This window comes from Sapajus apella, unplaced genomic scaffold (genome assembly GCF_009761245.1).
Source record: "Sapajus apella isolate SASKATOON/1434 unplaced genomic scaffold, GSC_monkey_1.0 scaffold52, whole genome shotgun sequence".
NCBI classification, from domain to species: Eukaryota; Metazoa; Chordata; class Mammalia; order Primates; family Cebidae; genus Sapajus; species Sapajus apella.
In genome coordinates this window covers 364,134-387,338 of record NW_022436992.1, presented here as the reverse complement: position 1 = coordinate 387,338, position 23,205 = coordinate 364,134, and the positions used below count along the sequence as shown (strand labels likewise).

Genomic DNA, 23,205 nt, shown 5'->3' with positions numbered 1-23,205 from the left:
TCAGTCACAACTCCTCCAACTGATTTACGGAAAAGGTTGCCAAATTATGATGTCTAAAATTAACTCCGGGCTGAGGAACAATCTTGTCATGCCTGTAATCCCAGAACTTTGGGAGGCTGAGGCAAGAGGATTGCTTAAGGCCAGGAGTTCAAAGCCAGCCTGTACAACACTGTCTCTACAAAAAAAAAAAAATTGAAAATTAGCCTTGCATGGCAGTGCACGCCAGTAGTCCTAGCTACTCAGGAGGCTGAGACAGGAGGATTGCTTGAGCCCAGGAGTTCGAGGCTGCAGTGCATTATCATGGCAAAATTTTGCTCCAGCTGGGTAACAGAGTGAGGTCCTGTCTCAAAATAAATACAATATAATATCATATAAACTCTGATCATGTCACTCCTTCCCAAAAATCTTCAGCCACATTGAGTACAAACTCTCAGGCAGGATTTGAGCTCAACCTCCTTTTCTAACATTCTCCATTCCTCTGCCTCCTTCCTGGGTCTCAGGCCAGGGGTTTTCAAACCATTCCACAGAGCTTGTTTTCAGTGGGGGACAGGGGGGCGGCTGAGCACCTGTGGGAGGACACGACATGAGGCTCCAGCACCACTCCCATCATAGCAGCTCTGATTTGATTTCACACATTTCAGGTAGGATTTCATTAAAAAAGGGGGTCTGTTGCTTAAAAACAAACATTTGAAATGAGCTGTCTTAGTCCAACAGGATGGCACATCTCAATCAAGGACTCTCAAATCTGCATTTTTCTCCTTTGTTTATTTACTTCAACTGATGTTTATTGATCACTTGCTATGTGCCAGGCACTGGGAACAAGACAGACTGTCCCTCCCTAGAAGGCTTAAGTTCAGAGGAGTGATGATGAACATTTGAAGAAATTAAGGAACAATATCTTTCCCTTTCTTTCCCCTCACACATCTTTTGTGGTTAATCTCAGATGCCGTGAACTTTATAAATTTCTTCATCTGCCTCTCCTACTGACCAGAAGAACTCCTTTTTCCATATAAAATTTTGTGTGTAGAGGATGTTGGTTGTTTTTCCTTTTCATTTTCCATTCTCTCACCTTCTGGTGGTAGTACTTGGCACATTCTTTGGGGGAACAGCCCTTCCCTGGTTTCTCCCTCACAGTTTACTGGGTTCTGCTTAGTCTCCAGGAGTGGGCAAGTGACCCCAGGCCCGGCCAGCTGGCACCTAGAACCCCCTTAGCCACAGCAATTGGTTCAGGTCTGGCCACCCTCTGACTCCCATTATTGGTTTGGGTTAGATGAATGATCCCAAATGCCTCACAGTGAATCCCAGACATGTGTAGGAGGCTTGGGAAACAGATGCTCTCTTTTCAGCTGAATTTAAGCCTGAAAAGGTGTAGACCCAGAATTTTGGGCAGCAATTTCATTACACTGTGGAGTGTGAAGCCATCATGGAGGAAAGTAGAGCCAAGTGATGGGAAGAGACTGGATCTTCCTGCCACTCAGTGAGTGGTTCAAGCCACATCTAAAGTCTGCCCCCTGGCTCATTTGTATGTATTGGCTCAGTTCCATGAGCCAATACATTTCTCCTTTTGCTTTAGTAATTTTCAGTCAGCTTTTCCAAAAGAATGTTGAATGATTTACCATAGCAGGACACTTTTAATCTGGACTTTCTAAGAGCTCAAGACTGTATGCCTCTGGGTCCAGCCTGCCTGCTATGTAGGAGCCTCACCCTTTCTCAAGTTCTTCTCTGTAAATTCTGAAGCCTTCAGGAGATTCCTTCATGTGTGGTCAGCAAGCTAATCCTTTGCCATTTCTTTCTCTCCCACTGGGCTTTACCGGGGGCAAGAAGGGGACTCTGTTTCTGTGAAAGGAGGGAGTGGTAAGTCCAACCATCCAGCAAAGCAGCTGATATATTACATATTTGTAATGCTTTTTTTTTTTTTTTTTTGAGACGGAGTTTCGCTCTCATTACCCAGGCTGGAGTACAATGGCGCGATCTCGGCTCACCGCAGCCTCCGCCTCCTGGGTTCAGGCAATTCTCCTGCCTCAGCCTCCTGAGTAGCTGGGATTACAGGCACGTGCCACCATGCCCAGCTGATTTTTTGTATTTTTAGTAGAGACGGGGTTTCACCATGTTGACCAGGATGGTCTTGATCTCTTGACCTCGTGATCCACCCGCCTCGGCCTCCCAAAGTGCTGGGATTACACGCGTGAGCCATGGCGCCCGGCCCTTTTTTTTTTTTTTAGAGACGGCTTCTCCCTATGTTGCTTAGGTTGAAGTGCAGTGGCTATCCACAGGCATGATCCCTCTACTGATCAGCACTGGAGTTTTAACCTGCTCTGTTTCTGACCTGGGCCGGATCACCCCTCCTTAGGCAACCTGGTGGTCCCCCGCTCCCAGGAAGTCACCATATTGATGCCGAACTTAGTGTGGACACCTGATCGACATAGCACATTACAGCCCAGAACTCCTGGGCTCAAGCGATCCTCCCACCTCAGCCTTCCGAGTAGCTGGGACTACCGTGACTGGTTTGTAATGCTTTTTAAAAGATGGGGTCCCACTATGTTGCCCAGGCTGGACTTGAGCATTTGGGCTCAAGCGATGCGCCCACCTTAGCCTCCTGAGTAGCTGGGACTACAGGTGTGCACCACCACGCCAGACTAGCGTGTGTGTGCGTGTGTGTATGTATGTATATGTGTTTTGTAGAGACAGGGTTTCGCCCTGTTGCCCAGGCTGTTCTCCAATCCCTGAGCTCAATCATCAGTCCATCTTGGCCTCCCAAAGTGCTAGGATTACAGGCTTGAGCCACTCTGCCCAGCCATTGCTCTTTATCTTTATGGCTCCAAATATGGGGCCCTTGCCTTGTGCCAAACATTATGCTGGGCATTTTACGCTCATACTTGTAGATAATCCTCATAGCAACTTGAGTGGGGAAAGTTACAGTATTCCCACTGAACAGATGAGAAAACTGAAGCACAAAAAGGTCAGTGACTGGACCATGTCAGTGACTGCACGATTAGTCAGTGACAGAGCTGGGGTTTCACGACGTGTTTAAGCACTGTCCCATCAGTGTGGCTGCTAGGTTTGGGCGGATAGCCACAGAGAGGAGACGAAGAAGGAACATTTGGGACTGTGGAAAGTTGAAATGGTCTCTTTGCAGGCTGCCGGGGTTTAGACTGGTCAAGTTCCCAGGGCCCAGATAGAGCCGGAACGTACCACGCGACGATCCCTGAGCCACCGGGGGTTCCGCGCCAAGGAAGCCGGGCTTGCCAGGTGGGTACGGCTGGCAGGGCGGGGCTTCTCAGGGTCCGCCCCACGCCCAGGTGAGCGCTCGCGACCCGCGCGGGCAGAGAGAATGCGCCCCCGCAGTGCTCGCGAGGTGCAGGGTGCTCCTGGCTCCGGGACCGTCGGGCCAGATCGGCTTGGCGCGCTGGGACTGGCCGGACGGGCTGGGCTTTTGGCGGGGGTGGAAGAGGAGGTTGCCGCGCCCTGCCCGGCCCAGGTGTCGTCTCCGGGGGCGGGGTTTGGAGCCCTGCAGCGGGAGATCCCCGGCGGGACTGGCTGGCGGGCGTCGAGAGACTGAAGCCGAGGAGAGCAGGCGAAGCCGGGCGGTGCAGAGAGGCGCAGGGCGCAGGCGAAGTCGCAAGGCCGCCAGCATGTTCTCCCGTAACCACCGGAGCCGGGTCACGGTGGCCAGGGGCTCCGCCCTGGAGATGGAGTTCAAACGCGGCCGCTTCCGACTCAGCCTCTTCAGCGACCCGCCGGAGGTGAGAGACCCGCGTCCCTGCCTGCCCCTTCCGCGGCTCCCGGGGGCAGCCCCGGCCGCCTCGGCCTCCTGCCTTCGTCCGCGCGCACGCTGAGGGATGGAGACGCCACGGTCTGGGTACAAACCTGACGGAGTTGTTGACTTAAAAAGTAAGGTGTGGACGGTCTGCATTTTGATCAGATCAGTGCTGCCCTAGACATTCCCAGGCCTGGCTGGCATGATTTGCCTGTGCCTGGAAAAACCCCGGGTTGGTTTCAATTTGGAGGGCCCCAGCTCGACTCCCAAAATGTGCCTGGACCCCAAAATGTCCTGGGCATTCCCGGGCCAAGGGCGGTGCGCAGCTAGGCGGGCCGCAAACGCTGGGACTCTTGGCCTGGCCTCCTGCTCGTTCCCCTGCTGCCAGCCCCATCCCTCAACCTGTCGCAGCCACCTGGGCCAGCCTGTTATCAATCCCGACTTCTAGGCCGGGGCCGCTCGCTTCCCCGAAGCCCTATTCCAAGGCTCCTCTGTGCCCCTGCAGAGCTTTTAACTCTTTGGGGTTACTTCTCACACGCAAAATTTCCGCCTCCTTTCCTGGGGCCTGAGGAGTCCAGCCCCTAGGCTGAGCGTCCCCCGCCCCACCCCGTCCGCCTTCCGCGGGTAGCCCCGTTGGAGCCCCACCTGTAACTCCCTAGAGGTTAGGGTGGGGGTGAACGTGTGTGGCTGAGCTGGGACTGAGAAGACGGGTAGCAACCCCAAAGACTCTTCTGTCCCCAAGGTCAGACTCACACTTGCCCAAGGAGAGCCCAGTTCCAAGCCTTCCCTTCCGGGCCTGGAAAGGGTTAAGTGAGGTGGGCCTTCCTCCCGCCCCCTCGCCCTCCCAGCTGGGATTCCAGGCCCGGCTTCTGCCCTTTCCCTCCAGCCTGCCCAGAACAAAGGCTCTTTCACACCCTTGTCCCGGTATCCCGGGCCTTCTCTGACTCAGAAGCTAATGGACCTGGGAGAGAGGGGGCCTACTTTGGGTCCCCTTTTCCCCAAGCGACTGGGCTCGAGGAACCTGCTTGGGGCTAGTGTGGGGGAGTAAGGGGCGAGGCCCGGGTCCAGGGGGAGGGGCCTGTGAAATGGGGCCGCCCCTCGGGATTAGCCCGGCCTTCGGGGCCAGGGCCAAGGAGCTGGGGCGGAGCCGCAGGGCCCTGCGTCTGCCAAGTGGAGTGTGACTCCGTGGGCCTGGTGTGGAGGCGGGGGCGCTAGGCTGCAGCTGGCTGGGAATCGGGGCTGGTTTCCTGTCTGGAAGGGAAGGGGCCTGCAGAAGGGAGCGGGGACAGCAGCAGACAGGCACACCCCTGCCTTTCTCCCTCCCTCTCCTCCCTTCTCTGGAAAAGCGAGGTAATTGTGAGCCCAGGGTGGAGTGGGCTGGATGGGGGCCCTGAGTTGAAAGGGGTGGCCCTGGGGCTGGGCTGCGTTACCAACTCACCCGTTTGTTCCACTCCCTGGACTCACTCTCCCCTGAGGTCCTCACCTCTGCGGCTCTTTTGCCTAACTTTCTCAAACTAAGCCCGAACCCCTCTCAGAAAGCTCCAACCTCATGTAAACCCCATGACTCTGTAGAACCTGCATGAGGCATAGTTTCCCTGCCCCCTTCCAGTTGTGCCTGCCCCTCACTGCCCTCTCCGCACACAGATTCTCTGTCCACCAGGCCAGGGATGTGGGCGGGGGCTGGGGAGTGGCCAGAGTCGGAATGAAAGGGCCTTTTTCTTCCACAGCTGGGAGAACAGCTGCCACCAAAGCAAGACTGGACACTCTGTGCCCAGAGCCCCCTCTGCAGCTGGCCTTTCCTCCTGGGACCCCACTCATCCTCACTTTGCTTTCCTTTTCTCCCCTGCCTGGCTCCCAGCAGGGCCCCGGAGCAGCAGTAGGCAAGGAAAATTTGTCACAGCATCCAGAGGGGTCTAACAGGAGTGTAGAGGGATAAGGGCAGCCTCTGCCCTCTGCCCAAGAGCTGTCCACCTCTTTCAAGACTGAGGGAACAGTGAGAGGAGGAACTGTGGGACAGTGTGGTACTTGTCTGTCTCCTCTCTGGAGGGGTCGACAAGGGAAAGGGCACCAGGGGGCACAGAGATGCAGGACAGATTGCACATCCTGGAGGACCTGAATATGCTCTACATTCGGCAGATGGCACTCAGCCTGGAGGTAATCCCCCGACCCTTGGAGTACACACCTCCTTCACTTGCATCCCAGCCCCAATCTTGGCCCTGCTCATTCCTGCTACAGCATGGTGGGGAGAGCCAGGCCTGCTTAAAGTGGGAGAGGGACAGGTGGTTCCCTAATGCCTTGTGTTGGGTGCAGTGCGTGGACCCAGGCTCAGTTCTGCCCATCAGAGTCTTGTTTGGCAGCAGGGTTTTCAGGAAGCTCTGTGGGTGAGTGTGGATGTCTGTTCTGGGGACAAGGATTCCTTTTAGGTATGGGAAGAAGAGAAGAGTTCAGTGTGAGAGAGGTTTGCAGAAAGGATGTAGCCTTACAAGAGAAGAAAAAGACTGGGCTTTGAGTAAGGATTCTGCTGGCCCTTGAGACAGCAAGGTGCTGTTTATTAATGTATTTGTTTTTTTTCAATTCTTTATAGAGGCAAAGTTTCACTATATTGCCCAGGCTGGTCCTAAACTCATAGGCTCAAGTGATCTCCCCACCTCGATCTCCCAGAATGTTGAGATTATAGGTGTGAGCCACTGTGCCTTGCCCTATTTATTCTTAAACACATTTATTGAACATGTACTATGTGCCAAGTTCCTTTCTAGACCATAGGATACCTCAGTGAACAAGACAAATAAGTTCCATTTTAGTGGGAGAACAGAAATATACATTCAAACATAAATAATCACATAAGGAAATTATGAAAACGGGGATGTGATGAAAATCAGATGGGAGAAGCAACATTAGATGTGGAGTCAGGGGAGGCCTCTGTGGGGAGATCTTTGAGCTGAGCCCAAGGGATTTGGAGATGTGTGAAGATTAGAGGAAGGACAAAGGGCCTGAGATGAGGATGAGGATAATATATTTGTGGGAAAGAGAGAGCCAGTGTGGCTGGAGTTTAGTAGCTGGGGTAGAGCTGATGGGCAGGGGCCAGATCATGCAGGGCCTTGAAGGCCATGATAAGGTGCCTGGATTTCACCTTAAGTGTGATGTTGGGTCATAGAAGGGTTTTAAGCAAGGGAATGACTCGTGCCTAATGGGAAGTTGAGGGTAGGGTTGGGGGAGGAGGGTTGGCAAGAGAGGTCACAAAAGTCCACCAGGTGGGAGGCTGTTACAGTCATAGGGGAGTGAACCTGGTGGTGTGAATTAAAGTGCAAATGGTGGAGAAAGGGAGTGGATTTCAAATGGTAGTGGTAGGTCTGACAGGATTTGCTGATGGATTGGATGGGAGGGGTAAGGCAAGGCAAGAGAACTCCAGGATGATTCCCAGGTATGTGGCTAAGCAGTTGGTAGTGTGGCTGTTTACTGACATGGGGAAGATGGAGGAAGTTGTGGAAGTGACTGCCTGGACCAGGCAGGGGCTGCTGCTAAGAGAGGTCAGAGGCAGGACTGCAGAGTCTAGATCAGGAATGGCGGGGTATTGTATATGCTGTCCTGCCCCAACTCCCTGGATCATAGTAGATGTTACTGGTCAGTTTTGGCACTCTTTATCAATGAGCCCAGACCTGGCCTCAGAATCTTTCTCAGCACCATCTTGGCATAAACTGTGCAGGTTGTGTTCTTCACACAGATGCCAGCCAGAGGTGGGAGTCCTGGTCCGGTTTCAGCGGCATCAGGCGGGAGCACCTTTATCTAATTTGTTTGCCTGGAGAGGGTCACCTCTTTCTAATTTGTAGAAAGGTGTCCAGTGAACTCATTGGGACCCTACCTAATTATCCTCCATCAGTGCATGAGATAAAACCTATTTACCATTCATAGTCCTCTGCACTGTCCACATTACTAGTTACGTATGGCCATTTAAATCTTACTTTTAGTTAATTAAAACAAAACATTTAGTTCCTTAGTTGCTGTAGCCACATTTCAAGTGCTAGATAGCTACTGATCATTTCCAACACCGTAGTAAGTTTTATTGGACAGAGCTGGTCTAGGTATGTAAATGTTTAAATTCTGCATCCTTCCCTCCTCCAAAAAATGTAATTTTTCTCTCTGGGAGGCCTGTCCAAGTACTGGGGCAGAGGAGGGGCTTAGTTTCACTTTGTTCCCTCTCCTTTAGCCATGGCTAAGGGTGCTGTGTTCTTTCTCAACCAACTTCAGCAGGTCCTCAAAAGAGAGACCCATTGATGTTTCAGGGACTGGCAAAAGAGATAGTCATGGAAGAGTAAATCCAAGAAGACTTTCTGGAGGAAGTGACTTAGGCTACAAGTAAAGGGAGGTTTAAATATGTGCTAGGTCCACGTAGAGTTGAGACTTTCCCATATAATTCTCAAACAATGCTACAAAGGAGGTGGAATGCCCCCCATTTTACAAACTCAGGCTCCAGGGGTTAAATTCTCACCGCTTGTCAAGTCCCTAAGCCAGGATTTGTACTTAGCCCTGGTGGAGATTCTGAAGGGGACAGAAGGTGGTGAGAAGCAGAGCAGGAAGCCAGAGACAGAAGAGACTGGGAGGGGTGGAAGGGTTATCAACAGGGGGCCTAATGTGTGTGGGGCCCATGACTCATCCTCTAGCCCCTTGGGATCTGACCTAGGTCCATCTGCCACCCAGCTCTGGGCTCTTTCCCAGGAGAATCTGGGGGAAATGCTGCCCGCTTGGGGATAGGGTGTGGTTTCGGTGGGGAGGGGGCAACAAGGAACTATCCCTGTTGTGGGGAAACGCTGGAAGCACAAAGGTCCAGATCCTGAGCCAGGATTCCCTAGATCCTCTCCCTGAAAGGGTGGGAGCCAGTTTCCTAGGGCACTCCTGGCCTAGGGCCATGGGAGAGTGGATTTGGGGCTGGAGAGCATTAGGGAAATAGAGGAGGTGTCTGGATTCGTGGTCCTGCTCATCCATGCTGGGCCCAGCAACCTCCGTAGGGCCCCAGTCCCAATTTATACACTACCCGCCCTCCATATTCTCAGGCAAGGGGTCATATTGGAGGGCAAACGCTACGCCGGAGGGGCCTCCCGGGGCTGGAGCACGTCGCGATGGCCCAGAGACTTTTCCAGGGCTGCGCGGGTGCACTCCCGGAGATCCCTTCGCGCTGACCGAGTCTCAGTGGTTGCAGCGCCTTGAGCCACGCCAGGCCAGGTTGCCCGGAGGGACCTCCCGCACCCCGGTACCCCTCAGTTGCTCTCGCGGCAATTGGGAGCTGATGTCACCGGCGCCCTGAGCGCTGCGGCTGGAGGCGGTGCGGCTACGCTGGCGCCCTGGCTCCTCTGATTTCCCACGGCTCTCAGGCCCCCACCGGCTCTCCAGGCCAGTGCAGCTCTACTGACCTCCTGCGCCTCTGCGCGCCTCTCGCAATGGACAGGGCTAGGGAAGGATCCGTGAGTGCTGGGACTGGGACGAGACTAGCCAAGATGGGGGTTGAGGACACCTCTGTGTTCCCCTCCTGCCGGGCTCTCACTCATTTGGGATGTTTATGGCTGAAGCTGGGTGCAGACTGGGGTGGGGGTTGGCAAGCATCGTGGAACTCTGGTGTTGACAAAACTAGGCTGGGAGGACCTATGTAGTCTGAAAGGGCTTCCTGGTGGAGGGTTTTTGGGAAAGGATTGGCTTATTTCAGAAGGAAAACAGATGGATGGTGATGGGGGAAGGTGTTAAAGTCTGGCCTAGCACAGTGGCCTGGAAAATATGCAAGGAAGCATCTGTAGGCAGGCAGGACAAGGCTTTTAGAAGAGGGAATTTAGGGTGTTCAGGTCTGAGAGACTTGAAGGCTGGAGCCCCTGGGGACAGACACAAGGGCACAAGGTGTGGAGGGGAGTGGTGTGAGGAAAAAGACAGGTTTGGGGTAGTTACATTAGTTCCCCTCTCAAATGGGTGGCTCCACTTGTCTCTTGAACCAATTTGTATACTGTGATGGAGTTAGTCTTCCAACTCCTGTCTGAAGCTTTCCTTTATCACCTCAGCCAGAAGCAAAGTCTGTTTCTTGTGAGCATGGTTGTGCCATGACATGGCACTTATGGAGCAGCCATTAAAGTTGTCATTGCTCACCTCCCAGCTGAATTTTAAATGTAGAGCCTTGGACAGCACAGGGATGCTCCAGTGTTGACTGAGTAAATGTTGCTGCCACCAAAGTATAGCATGATTAAAATAAACATTCCTGCCATTCATGTATGCCATGTGCTGGGCACTGTGCTAAGTGCTTTATGTTCCTGCCTCACAGAATTCTCACAACCCCAGGATGTAGGGACTGTTTTCATTCCTGCTTTGCAGATGAGGAAACTGAGGCTTAGGGAGGTTGAGCAAATTGCCCATTACTTTTAAAGCAGGACCTCCAGGACTCCTTTCTAAGTGAATGTTCCTGATAATCCTGGTGTCTCTCCCAGTGTCTCTCAGCTGGCCCTTATCCAAAGCCCCTCACTCCTGAACTACCTACTTTCCCATCCCCATTCCTTGCCTCTGACCTCAACTCCCAAGCTCAGAGGGCCAGTAGGTGGTGGGTCTCGTAATCTGGGGTATATGGAGTTCTGTGCAGTTGCGGTGAACTCCGTGGGTAGGTGGTATGCTCCTTCTCCACTGATCCCTTGCCAACTAGATGTTGAGTCTAAGGGATAACCCTCATTTACCTTTCCTTCTGTCCATTCCCATGAGTTGCTGGTTTTCAACCTGGCTGTACCTCAGAATCACTTGGGGAGTTTTCCAAAAGTACATATGCCCCACTCCTAGAGACTCTTACTCTGCAAATCTTAGGTAGGGCCTGGCAATTTTTTTTTTAAACTCCAAAGATCTATTGTTTTTTAAAGGAAATATAATTTCCAGTAGTACAGAGGGTATGTATAAAGTATCATTAGGCTGGGAGCAGTAGCTCAAGCCTGTAATCCCAGCACTTTCAGAGGCCAAGGCAGGTAGATCACTTGAGGCCAGGAGTTCGAGATTCATCTGGCCAACATGGTGAAACTCCATCTATAAGAATACAAAAGTCAGGCCGGGCGTGGTGTCTCACACCTGTAATCCCAGCACTTTGGGAGGCCGAGGCAAGTGGATCACCTGAGTTCAGAAGTTCAAGGCCAGACTGGCCAACATGGTAAAACCCTGTTGGCTGGGCGCGGTGGCTCATGCCTGTAATCCCAGCACTTTGGGAGGCCGAGGCGGGTGGATCGCAAGGTCAAGAGATCGAGACCATCCTGGTCAACATGGTGAAACCCCGTCTCTACTAAAAATACAAAACATTAGCTGGGCATGGTGGCGTGTGCCTGTAATCCCAGCTACTCAGGAGGCTGAGGCAGGAGAATTGCCTGAACCCAGGAGGCGGAGGTTGCGATGAGCCGAGATCGCGTCATTGCACTCCAGCCTGGGTAACAAGAGTGAAACTCCGTCTCAAAAAAAAAAAAAAAAAAAACCCTGTTTCTACTAAAAATACAAAAATTAGCCGTGTGTGGTTGCTCACGCTTGTAGTCCCAGCTACTCAGAAGGCTGAGGCAGGAGAATTACTTGAACCTGGGAGGCAGAAATTGCAGTGAGCTGAGATTGCCCCACTGCACTCCAGCCTGGGTAACAGAGTGAGATTCGGTCTCAAAAAAAAAAAAGTATCATAAATATTATCCATTCCTGGCTCCCAGGTCCACAACCACAAATATTTTATGCATAAACATGCATATCTATCTAGCTATCTATCTATCTATCTATATATATACATATGCATACACACATATATATCATGCACAAATGGTAGTATGTGTAATACCACTTTATTTTCTCACATCATTTATTTTGGAGATTGTTTCATATCTGCATATATATGCATACCTCATTCTTTAATGTCTGCAATAGTACAGGGTACAGATGTGCTGTTACTTATTTAACCAATGTCCTACTGAAGGGGTTTTAATTTTGGTGTTTAAAACAATGCCATAATGAATATTTTGTATGTATGGCTTGACCTAGTTATATGTGAAACTATAAGTGTAAAATAAACTCCTAGGTATTGGATAGCTGGATCAAAGGATATATGAATTTGTAGTTTTCATAGATTTTTCCAAATTGCACTCAAAAGACGCCGAAGAAATTTATACTTCTAACCATCAAATGCATGAGGACATCTCCATGTTTCTTATTTGTCATATATTTTTTTAGAGGTGGGGTCTCACATGTTGCCCAGGCTGGCTTTGAACTCCAAGGGATCCTCCTGCCTCAACTTCCCTCACACACCACTGCACCTGGCTACAAAGCTTCTCTGGTTATTCGTGGGCAGCTGAGATTGAGACCCAATGCTTGCTCTTGAACTGCCTAAAACATTAGTTTCTTGTCAGTTTTACTGGCCATAACCCACTTGGGGACTGGGGAGTGCTTTAGCCTGTCCTCTGACTGACATTTCCTTCTCACCCTTCCCCCAACCCTGGCTAGGACACAGAGTTGCAGAGGAAGCTAGACCACGAGATCCGGATGAGAGAAGGGGCCTGTAAGCTGCTGGCAGCCTGCTCCCAGCGAGAGCAGGCTCTGGAGGCCACCAAGAGCCTGCTGGTGTGCAACAGCCGTATCCTCAGCTACATGGGCGAGCTGCAGCGGCGCAAGGAGGCGCAGGTGCTGGGAAAGACAGGACGGCGGTGAGCAAGGGGGAGGCGAGGCCTCGATGGAAGCAGGAGGCCTTCTGGGTGGTGGTGGTGCCGCATGTGCCTGTGTGGTGTGTGGACCACCCTAAAGATGACTTCCCCACAAAGTCTTGTCAGGGACCTGGGAGAGACCTTGGTGTTTTACCACCACTGTGAGTTGCCCAGAGGTCAACTTGTGAGTAGCCAGGGCAGGACTTAGGAAAGCTGGTGTGTCTGGTGAAAGGTAGGCGATCTGAAGGGTAGCAAGTAATGCAAAAGCACTAATTTGGTAAGCCCTATCTGTGATCCAGTAAGACTGGCTATCTGGCTTTTGGAAAACGAATTCCCTCAACGCTGGTTCACCAAATGGCCAGTTTACCACATATGGACAATAGTTTGTTATATCTGGAGTTCACCATCCAGAGGCAGGGATTGGGAAAGGAAATAAGAAGAAACCTCTTAAGGAAAGCCTACCCATCCATTCAAACAAATTAGATTGCGCATTCTAAAAGGGCTCAGCTTCTGGATGTAAAATGTAAGCTATACTGACATTAGACGGATGATCTGACAAGTCTAAAGTGACTTGATTGAAGTGATGCCATGATAAAACCAAAATAGTGGGGAAAATATTTGGCAAATTATTCTAAGAATATGCCAATTTCGGTAAAGTAGTCATTTGGAGAACTGGTTTTTAGGAAAGCGGCCTATTTACTCCACTGAGGCTGCTTGGAGAAATGGTCCCACCCCCTCACAGGAATGGTGCCCATTCCAGCCGTGAAGGCTGACACAAGGGGAGGTTGCCAGGAGCTCACCCATGAAGCTACCAGAAGGAGGCAGAAAACCCACATTCTACGACTGTCCCATGAAGCTAGAGGACGGGCATGCTGGCAGGAGGACAGCCTCTCCTGAGAGGCAGCATGGACAGGCTCTGCCTAAGTCCTTAGCCCACACAGGTGACTTGAGGTACACCCTAAGTCCCTGGCAGCTAAACACATTGCCATTAGTGACACATCATTTAGCTTAAGGCTCTACTAGTCAGTAATTACTTTAGTGGCATTATGAATAAGTACAGATGAGCTGGCTGTCATTTCAGGAAAGGGACACATGTGGTGAGTCCTGATGATGGGCAGGGAGGGAAGGCAGGCGGGTGTTGGGCCCTGCAGTGGGGTGTGGGGGGGGGCTGCAGAACTTGGGGCACTAGTAGGGTGCAGCATATGGGGCCAGGAGGAAAAAGGAGAAATCAAAGTTGGGGAGTGGTAGGGAAGAAGAGTCTGTTGTAAATGGAACATAACTGTTCTCCATTGGTGATTTTCCTTTCAACAAACATTGGCCAAATTATTTTCTAACCCAGTACCCTCTTATATAAAAGAAGTGATGGGATGGTGGAAAATAAGCAGCCTTCCTATTGTTTAAAAAAAAAAAAAAAAAAGCCTGGAAACCCCTCCAAGCCAGGGGTTTAAAGGAGAGCCCTTGAAATGAAGTCTCTCTGTGGGCACCTGTCCCCTGAAGGCCACACCTGTCCTTGGCAGGGGTTTGGGGAGGTAGTCAGGGAGGGTGCTTGGAGAGAGGAGCCCTGAGCTTATGCCTTATGTATGAATTAATGTGGCTCGACTTTCCCTAGTGTCCTGAAAACCTGGCAAATTGCTGGGTTCAATGGACAACTCTCCCTTACAGCCCCTTGGCCCTGCCAGCCTGGCTAGGGACCTCATGGGTAAGGCCCTGGGACCAGGGGGATCCTAGAGCCCTTGGGAACCAGAGCAAGGGGGAACAGTGCCTAGAGGCCAAGGCCAGGACATTGTGATTTATCCACAGGCCTTCTGACAGTGGCCCGCCCGCTGACCGCTCCCCCTGCCGCGGCCGTGTCTGCATCTCTGGTAAGAAGCACAGCTACCTCAGCTGCTGGCACCCATTGCCCAAGTACACAGCCTCCTGCCCCATCTCAACATCTATTCCTACCCCTCTGCCCCTTAGACCTCCGGATTCCACTCATGTGGAAGGACACAGAATATTTCAAGAACAAAGGTGGTGAGTTCCACACACCCTGGGACAAAAGTAGGAGGCTCTTGTGGTGCTTTTTTTTTTTTTTTTTTTTTTTTTTTTTTTATGAATTTTGCCCTCTTTGTCCCCAGACTTGCACCGCTGGGCTGTGTTCCTGCTGCTGCAGCTAGGAGAACACATCCAGGACACAGAGATGATCCTGGTGGACAGGACCCTCACAGACATCTCCTTTCAGAGCAATGTCCTCTTGTGAGTACCTCAAACTGTGGCTGCCTCCTTCCTCCACTCTGCTCCAGTTCTGGGTGAGCGAGTTCCAGGGGAGGAAGAGGAGTGGGTAGTGGGGAGGGGAGAAGCACCTGGCCTTCACTGCAGAACTGTCTTGCACTTGCCCCACCCATATCCCCCACCCTTTGTGTCCCTGTACTTTCCTATGACAACCCTCCTTTACTCCTCCCACCAGCACTGAGGCGGGGCCAGACTTTGAACTGCGGTTAGAGCTGTATGGGGCCTGTGTGGAAGAAGAGGGGGCCCTGACTGGCGCCCCCAAGAGGCTTGCCACCAAACTCAGCAGCTCCCTGGGCCGCTCCTCAGGGAGGCGTGTCCGGGCATCGCTGGACAGTGCTGGGGGTTCAGGGAGCAGTCCAATCTTGCTCCCCACCCCAGCTGTGGGGTAAGGCCTTGCACACCCCCACTGCCCTCAGCTGCCTATATTCTGCCCACAGGTGATCTTTGAACGGTGCTGAGTGTGCAGAACCCATTTTGCATTGCTGCCAGGATGTGCAGGCAGACAGGAATGAGCAGTGGCCACATAGCTGGGAGGCATTCCAGCCAGTGCTCCAGAGCTGGGCTGAAGCCAGTCCAGAAGACCAGTAGGAAGGCAGGGAGAGTTAGGCTCTGGGGTCTTAACTTTTTAGCAGCAGCAAATACATTTTATTTTTATTTTTAGAGATGGGGTCTCATTATGTTGCCCAGGTTGGTCTTGAGCTTCTGGGCTCAAGTGATCCTCCCACCTTGGCCTCCCAAAGTGGTAGGATTACAGGCGTGAGCTACAGCACTCAGCCTAGCAAATACATATTATGTGGATAGAACAGAGCTTCTTGGTTGGAGCAGAGTACTCTGAGACCTGTGGTGGTACCTACCTGGACCTGGAGATACCTCATGGGACCACTGAGACTCTAAGAAGCAGTTTGACAGCCTTTGGGTAATGAACAGAGTACTGACTTTGGACACAGATATAGCTTCAGACTCCAGCTCCACCACTTACAACTATAAATTATGGGCATGTTTCTTAACCTCTCTAAGCCTCAAGTTGCCTCATCTAGTTGAAGAAAGCCACCAACCTCACAGGGCTGTCGCAGGAATACAGTGGGATAAAATATATAAAGCATAGGTCCTGACACTTAGCTGGAGCTCCATCAATGCTCATTCCTAACTCTCTGGAGAGGCAAGTGAGTTTTCTGTGGGGCAGCCTGAACAATGGGGCAGATGTGCGAAGCCCTTAGAGTTCCTGCTGGCCAACACGCCCCTCCCCCAGCTGATGCTCTCTCCTATCTCCCTCAGTGGTCCTCGGTACCATCTCTTGGCTCACACCACACTCACCCTGGCAGCAGTGCAAGATGGATTCCGCACACATGACCTCACCCTTGCCAGTCATGGTAAGTAGTGTGTGCATGAGGGACACACACATGTGGTGGTGAGAAGAGGGTCTATGGGATAGTCCCCTTCTCATTCCCCTGCCTCACCCTGCACTTCCTCCTCCCCTAGAGGAGAACCCTGCCTGGCTGCCCCTTTATGGTAGCGTGTGTTGCCGCCTGGCAGCTCAGCCTCTCTGCATGACTCAGCCCACTGCAAGTGGTACCCTCAGGGTGCAGGTGAGGGGGCCCTGAGGAGTGGAAGGGAGCAGGGAGAAGGCAGAGGAGAGCTGGACAACCAGGAATAGAAGAGCTAATGAAAAGTCAAGATTTGGGTGGAAGAAGTGGGGTTTGGCCAGATGAGGGGAGGAATGGACAGCAGTGTGGACAAAAAAAAAATAGGTTCTCATTGGCGGGGGAGCTAAGAAGAGGGATACTGGGGGTGTGACTCCCCCAGAACATGTTGAGTCATTTGTGCAGCAAGCTGGGGAGATGCAGAACTGGGCACGAGTGCATGGAGTTCTGAAAGGCACAAACCTCTTCTGTTACCGGCGACCTGAGGATGCCAACACTGGGGAAGAGCCACTGCTTACTATTGCCATCAACAAGGTGATGGGTCCCTTGGTAGTGAGGCCACCAAGGGCATGGGCCCAGGAGCCTCTCCTTCAGGCCCCAGGAGGGTGGGCACTTACCTCAGAGATAGAAGCAGGCCTCCTGCTCCTGACAGCACCACATCCAGCTTCGGGGGCCCACCTTCTCCCCCACCACGGAATCACTGCGTGAGGATCGTCCCATTTACTTGCCATCCTCAGTCCCTGCCAAGTCTCAGAGAGGGTTCTCCTGCCTGCCAGTTCAGGGTTTTTCATCCTCTCTCCCTCAGATTCCAATTTGTATTGATTTTACCACTTCTCGTTTCCCTCCAAGTCCAATTGCCCTTCTTTGCTCCCTATCCCTTTCATTGGCTTTCCTGCCTATTTTTGGCAGTTCTGAGGGACCTCTGGCTGGAGCATACTTGCATACCTCTGTGTCTTCCCTGCCTTGCTCAATTCCTTTTTCCGTGTCTCAAGCTGCTCCTCCTCCCCTGACTCAGGACTGGCTGTCTTATCCCCAGCCCTTTTTTTGCCATTCCTTCCTAGTCTGGTCAGTAGGAAGCAAATGACAGGGCTCAGCAAAAGCCCCCAAGCTCATCCTTCTAAGGCAGGAGTGATCAAGGCTGCCTGATGTCACTGCCGACTTCTGTGACCAAAGTAGACCTCTTCTTTCTCCTGCAGGAAACTCGAGTCCGGGCAGGGGAGCTGGACCAGGCTCCAGGACGGCCCTTCAGCCTAAGTATCAGTAACCAATATGGGGATGACGAGGTGACACATACCCTTCAGACAGAAAGTCGGGAAGCCCTGCAGAGCTGGATGGAGGCTCTGTGGCAGCTTTTCTTTGACATGAGTAAGAGAGAAGAGGGCTGGGTTGAACCTTTGGGAGGGACTGGAGTTTGTCATTTTTACCAAAGGCCTATGTTTCAAGATTGTGTGGAAGGGAATGTAGCAGGAGAAAGGGCGGCCTGGCCCTCTCTAATCAGTGCTCTTCCTCCAGGCCAGTGGAAGCAGTGCTGTGATGAAATCATGAAAATTGAAACTCCTGCTCCCCGGAAACCACCCCAAGCACTGGCCAAGCAGGGGTCCTTGTACCATGAGATGGGTAAGTGAGAGGCATGTGCACTCCAGGAAGCTGTTGGGAAGTAGGGTTGGGGACTTCAAGAGAAACTAGATAATGGAAACAGAGAGAAAGCACACTCTGGGCTACACCAGATCTCCGGGGACCCAAGTCTCACCCAGTCCCGTGTGTTCCTTTCTCCTCTCCAACTCTTCTTAGAACCACCTCCACCAAAGTTCAAAACAAAACCCCAATGAGCCAGGATCATTTTGTGGATATCTTTCCTAATTTCTTCTTTTCTGTTTCCCTTTCTACATGTGGATTCCTGTCTCTTCCTCTGACCCTTCATTTGCCTGGCACTGCTTTCATTTTTCTCCTCTTTCTTGGTTTCTTCACCCACCTCTGCTTCCCACCCCTCACCCCCATTCCCATCTACCTTGTCCTGTGTCCCACAGTCTTATCAGAGCCTGTAGCCCCAGGGAGCCCAGGTGAGGGGCTGCTCCTGCAGGATAATGCAATCTCGGCTGAGATCCAGGCTTTGCTTTCCTCCTATTACAGTGACAGGTGATAGGGCTGGGTAGACTTGGGGCCTGAGCTCTGACTAGCCCACCCCACCCCAACCCCTTCCTGGTGCCACAGCTATTGAGCCGCTGGATGACATCGCAGCGGTGACAGACATCCTGACCCAGCGGGAGGGCGCAAGGCTGGAGACGCCCCCACCCTGGCTGGCAATGTTTACAGACCAGCCTGCCCTGCCTAACCCCTGCTCGGCTGCCTCAGTGGCCCCAGCCCCAGCCTGGACCCAACCTCTGCCCTGGGGGAGACCCCGAACCTTTTCCCTGGATGCTGTTCCCCCAGACCACTCCCCTAGGGCTCGCTCGGTTGCCCCCCTCCCACCTCAGCGATCCCCACGGACCAGAGGCCTCTGCAGCAAAGGCCAACCTCGCACTTGGCTCCAGTCACCAGTGTGAGAGAGAAAGGTGCTGGCATAGGATCTACCCAGAAGAGAAAATGACCCCTGCGCAACTGGACTCTGGATACGGTGCTGTCTATAGCAAGTTGGCCAGCCTGGCCTCCTCTTCCTCTGCTGGACTTGGGGTAGGCTGCAGGGGTGGGCAGAAGCCCCTCCTAAATTGTGGTTCCCATGGTACCGAGGGACTCATTCCTGGGGCTGGCTGGGACCTCCCTAAACTCTTCCTGGAAGAAAACTGGAACGACCTCTGCCCTACCTCCCTGCACTAACCAGCTTTGAGGATGGCACTGAAGAGCCCTTGTGACTCCCACATCAACCATTAAAGTTATTTAACAGCAGCCTTCATCTGGCTCCTGAGGATAGGGTGCCTCTCTCTGCCTGGTCTAGACCTGCCTCACCTCACCCCTGGAGCGCAGTTCACCAACTGTGAAATATGACTGTGATACTGAGTAATCAGACAAGGGCTGGGTGGAGTGGGTACTTTATGAATACCACAATGACAAAGGAAGGCTGCTCTTCTCACACACTGCTGAATCTCCGGATCTCTGCGAGGTCATAGCCAGTCACAGCAAAGGAGCTGCCTGAGGAATCACAGAATCGAGCACCACACACCTGGGTGTCGGAAACACACTCACCATGACAGTGTTCCACCTGGGGGAGCAGAGGACTGGTTAGGGCCTGCTGCTCCATGCTTGGGCCCCCATTCCACCCATCCCATGATACATACCTCAATGTAGCTGCTCTCTGGGCTTCTGCTCAGCTTCCAGATATGCACAAAGGTGTCCTCAGCTGCGGAGAGTAGCTGTAGAAGAGGAAGAGGGGGAGTCAGAATGCCCTGACAGGGGACAGGTATAATCTGGAATGCCCAGCCCAGGTGCCCCAGGGAGGGGGCTACACTGAGTTGCAAAGACAAGCCTGTAGTGTTCTCTCAACATTCCACTGCCAGGAAAAAGGGTATGTAGGGACAGAGAAGGAAACCGACCTTGCCCGCCTCAGGAGCCAGGTCCAGGGCAGAGATGGCCCGGGCATGGGCATTGATCTGGACGTGTAGATTTCCTGTAGTAGCCTCATACAGATGCACTTGTCCATTCCCATAGCCTGCTGCTATGATCCCCTGCCACAGCTGCACAGAGGGGCACGGGACTCTGCAAGGGGTGACACCCAACTTTGTTTTGCCCCGACCAAATCCTACTCCCCATCCTGAAGCTACCTCAGGAAGTCCTCTACATCTCTGCTTCACCTACCCAAATCCTGGAATGCGGGTCAATAATGTGAATTCTGGCCCTGATCGCCAGACACACAGCAAGCCTGAATCATCTGCCGTCACCATGTCAGCCACACAATCCTGAAGGGAAAGGCAAGATCAGCCCTTCCCTTTCTCCCCTGCTATGGTCCCGTATACAGGACAGGAGGGGAAGAGAGGCAGCATGTGCATCAGGGAAAGGGCAAGATGTGGAGCCCTCACTAGCCAGACCCATCAGAAACCACCCCTACCAGAACCCTTCCTGAGGGTTCCCTCAGGAAGCATGAACTGCTTTCCTTGGATTTCTTCATGGAGTCCCATCCCCCAATAGCATGTTAGGAGCGGGTGCATAATTGCCTCACTGGATGGATAAAACTGAGGCCACCATGTCATGACCTTCTGGAGGTCTTGTGAACCAGTCACTGTCATGACTAGACCTTGGGCCTCTGCACCCCAACACTAGGCAGCCAACATAGCCCGTGGGCCTAGCCCTATGCCAGTGCAATGGAGAATATGAATAAGAAAATATATACCTTGTTCTCAAAAGGTTTGCAAACTAATTGGGAGATAAGAGTTGTGTTTTGAGGGCAGTGCCAATTCAGGGTTCAGCTAAGAGAGATCAGTGGGAGCTAGAATATAGGGAAAGCTTCCTGGAGAGGACAGATGGCACTAGAACTGGGCCTGAATAGGTAGGACTTGCCCCAGAGATGGAGGCTGCACATTTCAGAACTGGAAAGTATCTTAGAAACCATTTGTTCCAACTCCTCATTTCACATCAGTATTATAGTCTTAGTTAACTATAAAATACTACATAAAGTATCTCTGGCTTTATCACCAAACTTGGTTGCTAACGACTAGGAAAGTGCAGATTTGCCCAAAGCCATCCACCTGTTTAGTGGCAAAGCCAAGACTCAAACCCAGGTCCCCTGCCTCCCAGGGTGGGGAAGGCTCCCAGGTGGGTAGGGGAAGTCCACTCACCTGTCCCTGGGCAGGCTCGGTGGCAATGTCTGTGATTGGTGTCTGGTGCCCAGCCAGCTCCTCACTCAGTACAATGTTCGGACCCTTGGCTGGGATGTCAAACACCAGCACCCGGCCTGACCATGTTCCTGCAGCCAGAACCAGTGCCCCAGTGATGACTTCATGACCCTCCTGGGTCTTCAGCCACCATACTCAGCACTCACTCCATCCCAGAAACCTTAGTAACAAATCCCCTCTCACTGCTTCGACAGCTCTGCCCCTTCATTCACTACCCTCATTCTATCACCCTGACCCTCTGAACCCTTCCATGGTTTACTGGAGTCTCTGATTCCACTGCACTTCTACCCTCCCCTTTAACTTTCCACAATTTCCTCAGGCCCTCATGACCCTCCTGGCCACAGCCCACATGCCCCAGCACCCCTCCATGCCCTGCCCTTGGCTCCCTCACCCACACAAATGAAGTGGCCACTGGCAGCAATTCCCCGGGCAAACACAGCCTGTACTGAATATGAAAGGGCAGAATGATCAGAAATATCCCCACGCAGCCCTAGCAAACACTCCCTGCCCCCACCCCACTTGGTTCTGCAGGTACCTGGGGTGGCATCTCCAGAGTCCAGTGCATGCCAGTAGACCATGGTGGAGCCATCAGACTCGTACATCTGGAAGACAGGGGCAAGAACCAGGGGGCATAACCCAACTGACGTCTGCTGAGTTCTGTGCTGAGTACTTCACATATCATGATAGCCTTAGCCCATTTGATCTTCAAAACAAACCTGGGATGTAGGTGCTATTTTTTATCCTCATGTATTCAGAGGACGACAGTGAGGCTGAGGAAACACTGTAAGGGCATACAACTAGTAAAGGGGCAGATACTGGAGGTGGCACTTGGGAAATGGAAAAGATGGAAGGATTGAAGATAAGAAATAGAAAAAGAGTGAGTGGGCCAAGCATTGGAAAGTTTGGAAATGTTTAGAGGCAAGTAGGAAAGAGTCTGGAAGCCTGGCAGGGGAGCTGAGAAGGCTCTGGTGGGGCAAGCAGGAAACTCCTTACCTGTATTCCTCGATGTGAGGTGAGTACCAGCAGTACTCGGAAGGGGAGGACACACCAGTGGACCTGGAGGGAGGTGCATCAGTGTAGGGAGAAAATCAAAGCAGGGATGATGAGGAGTCAGATTTCTTTCTTTTCTTTTCTTTTGTTTTTTGAGACGGAGTCTTGCTCTGTCGCCCAGGCTGGAGTGCAGTGGCATGATCTTGGCTAACTGCAACCTCAGCCTCCCGGGTTCAAGTTATTCTCCTGCCTCAGCCTCCAAGGTAGCTGGGATTACAGGCACACACCACCATACTTGGCTAATGTTTGTATTTTTAGTAGAAAAGAAGTTCACCGTGTTGGCCAGGCTGGTCTCGAACTCCTAACCTCATGTGATCCGCCCATCTCGGCCTCCCAAAGTGCTGGCATTACAGGCGTGAGCTACCACGCCCAGCATAAGAGTGGAGATTCTGAGGTTAGGACATGCCTGCTCCTGGAGGTTTGGAGAGAAAGGGCAGGGGGTAGGGCTGGGTTCAGCAACATCACTCCCAACTCCATGCCTCACCTGAGTGATAAGTGGGGGGCTCACTCCAGCACCCTCCTTAGCGTGGAGCTGGCGCTGGGCCAAAGGTACACCCTCAGGAGCAGCGCTAAGAAGCTGGGCGCTTGGTCCATGAACCACACCAAAATGCGTGAGGTTGCGAGCCGGCAGCTGCAGCACACTGAGGTTGTTGCACAGGGCGGCGGCCGAACCTCGAAGGGGAATGGAGCGCTCCCAGCGAAACATCCTGTGGGAAGGTGTACCCGAATCACCAGGCGCGCAACCAACAGACGCAGCGGGGATGCAGGAGGGCAGCTATCAGCGAGCATTTCAGAAGACGCCAGAGACTGGGTCCTGGGATGGGGTGCCCCAAGGATGGTGATGGGGGAGGGCCACAAGGCGTGGGGAAGGTCTCGAGGAGCAAGACAGGGGCATCCCAGGGCTGTTTGGGGGCGACGGGGGAATCCCAGAGGAGGAATAGTGATGACACAGAGCCACCCGATGGCCCCCAAGCCCACGAGCCAAATAAGTGTGATGAAACCCCCAAGGGTTTCTCTCTCGGCTCGGATCCCTAAGGCCCCCGGGCTAGGTCAGAGGTCATACCCGCAGCCCCAGATCGGCTCGCCTGACTGCTGGTTCGTAGGGTCCCTCCAAATCCGCCGCCACCATAGAGACGACGCACGTACGCACTGCCCTTGGGCGGAGTGAGCGGCCGGAACTAGCAGCGGGCGGCGCGGTTTCCCGGGCAACT

The 23,205-nt window shown here is 52.6% G+C and overlaps 2 protein-coding genes across 10 annotated transcripts; one reads left to right on the top strand and one right to left on the bottom strand.

The window, feature by feature from the left end:
* The first annotated feature begins 3,049 nt into the window (after positions 1 to 3,049).
* RTKN (rhotekin) lies at positions 3,050 to 19,028 on the top strand. Of its 8 annotated transcripts, XM_032243385.1 has the most exons (13): positions 4,859 to 5,107; positions 5,485 to 5,911; positions 12,233 to 12,432; positions 14,230 to 14,291; positions 14,389 to 14,442; positions 14,547 to 14,664; positions 14,876 to 15,085; positions 15,976 to 16,070; positions 16,180 to 16,286; positions 16,527 to 16,655; positions 17,318 to 17,486; positions 17,634 to 17,738; positions 18,333 to 19,028. In XM_032243385.1, the coding sequence occupies exons 2-13, from the start codon at positions 5,840 to 5,842 to the stop codon at positions 18,662 to 18,664; spliced, it is 1,653 nt and encodes a 550-aa protein (XP_032099276.1). In that variant the 5' UTR covers positions 4,859 to 5,107; positions 5,485 to 5,839; the 3' UTR covers positions 18,665 to 19,028. The 8 variants fall into 8 exon arrangements, 7 of the variants coding, with proteins under 7 accessions (XP_032099275.1, XP_032099281.1, XP_032099280.1 ...); XR_004258283.1 differs by lacking the exons at positions 4,859 to 5,107; positions 5,485 to 5,911 and adding an exon at positions 3,050 to 3,743 and having other exon boundaries at positions 16,527 to 16,786; positions 16,818 to 17,486; positions 18,333 to 18,501; XM_032243384.1 differs by lacking the exons at positions 4,859 to 5,107; positions 5,485 to 5,911 and adding an exon at positions 3,050 to 3,743 and having other exon boundaries at positions 18,333 to 19,004.
* A 103-nt stretch (positions 19,029 to 19,131) lies between these two features.
* On the bottom strand, positions 19,132 to 23,165 carry WDR54 (WD repeat domain 54). Of its 2 annotated transcripts, XM_032243392.1 has the most exons (10): positions 23,058 to 23,164; positions 22,479 to 22,701; positions 21,938 to 22,000; positions 21,480 to 21,546; positions 21,336 to 21,389; positions 20,888 to 21,015; positions 19,911 to 20,011; positions 19,649 to 19,811; positions 19,394 to 19,468; positions 19,132 to 19,317 (listed from the first exon to the last, which is right to left on the bottom strand). In XM_032243392.1, exons 2-10 carry the CDS (start codon positions 22,698 to 22,700, stop codon positions 19,186 to 19,188), a joined length of 1,005 nt encoding a protein of 334 aa, XP_032099283.1. In that variant the 5' UTR covers position 22,701; positions 23,058 to 23,164; the 3' UTR covers positions 19,132 to 19,185. The 2 variants fall into 2 exon arrangements, with proteins under 2 accessions (XP_032099283.1, XP_032099284.1); XM_032243393.1 differs by lacking the exon at positions 21,336 to 21,389 and having other exon boundaries at positions 23,058 to 23,165.
* Between the last annotated feature and the right edge of the window lie 40 nt (positions 23,166 to 23,205).

Coding starts and splice junctions, on each gene's coding strand:
- RTKN (XM_032243384.1), top strand. CDS start 3,633: ATGTTCTCCCGTAACCACCGGAGCCGGGTCACGGTGGCCAGGGGCTCC. Junction 17,487..17,633: donor GCAGCTTTTCTTTGACATGA/GTAAGAGAGAAG, acceptor CTCTTCCTCCAG/GCCAGTGGAAGCAGTGCTGT. Junction 17,739..18,332: donor GTCCTTGTACCATGAGATGG/GTAAGTGAGAGG, acceptor CTGGTGCCACAG/CTATTGAGCCGCTGGATGAC.
- WDR54 (XM_032243392.1), bottom strand. CDS start 22,700: ATGTTTCGCTGGGAGCGCTCCATTCCCCTTCGAGGTTCGGCCGCCGCC. Junction 20,012..20,887: donor CCGAGCCTGCCCAGGGACAG/GTGAGTGGACTT, acceptor CTTTCCCTTCAG/GATTGTGTGGCTGACATGGT. Junction 19,318..19,393: donor CAGAGAGCAGCTACATTGAG/GTATGTATCATG, acceptor CTGCTCCCCCAG/GTGGAACACTGTCATGGTGA.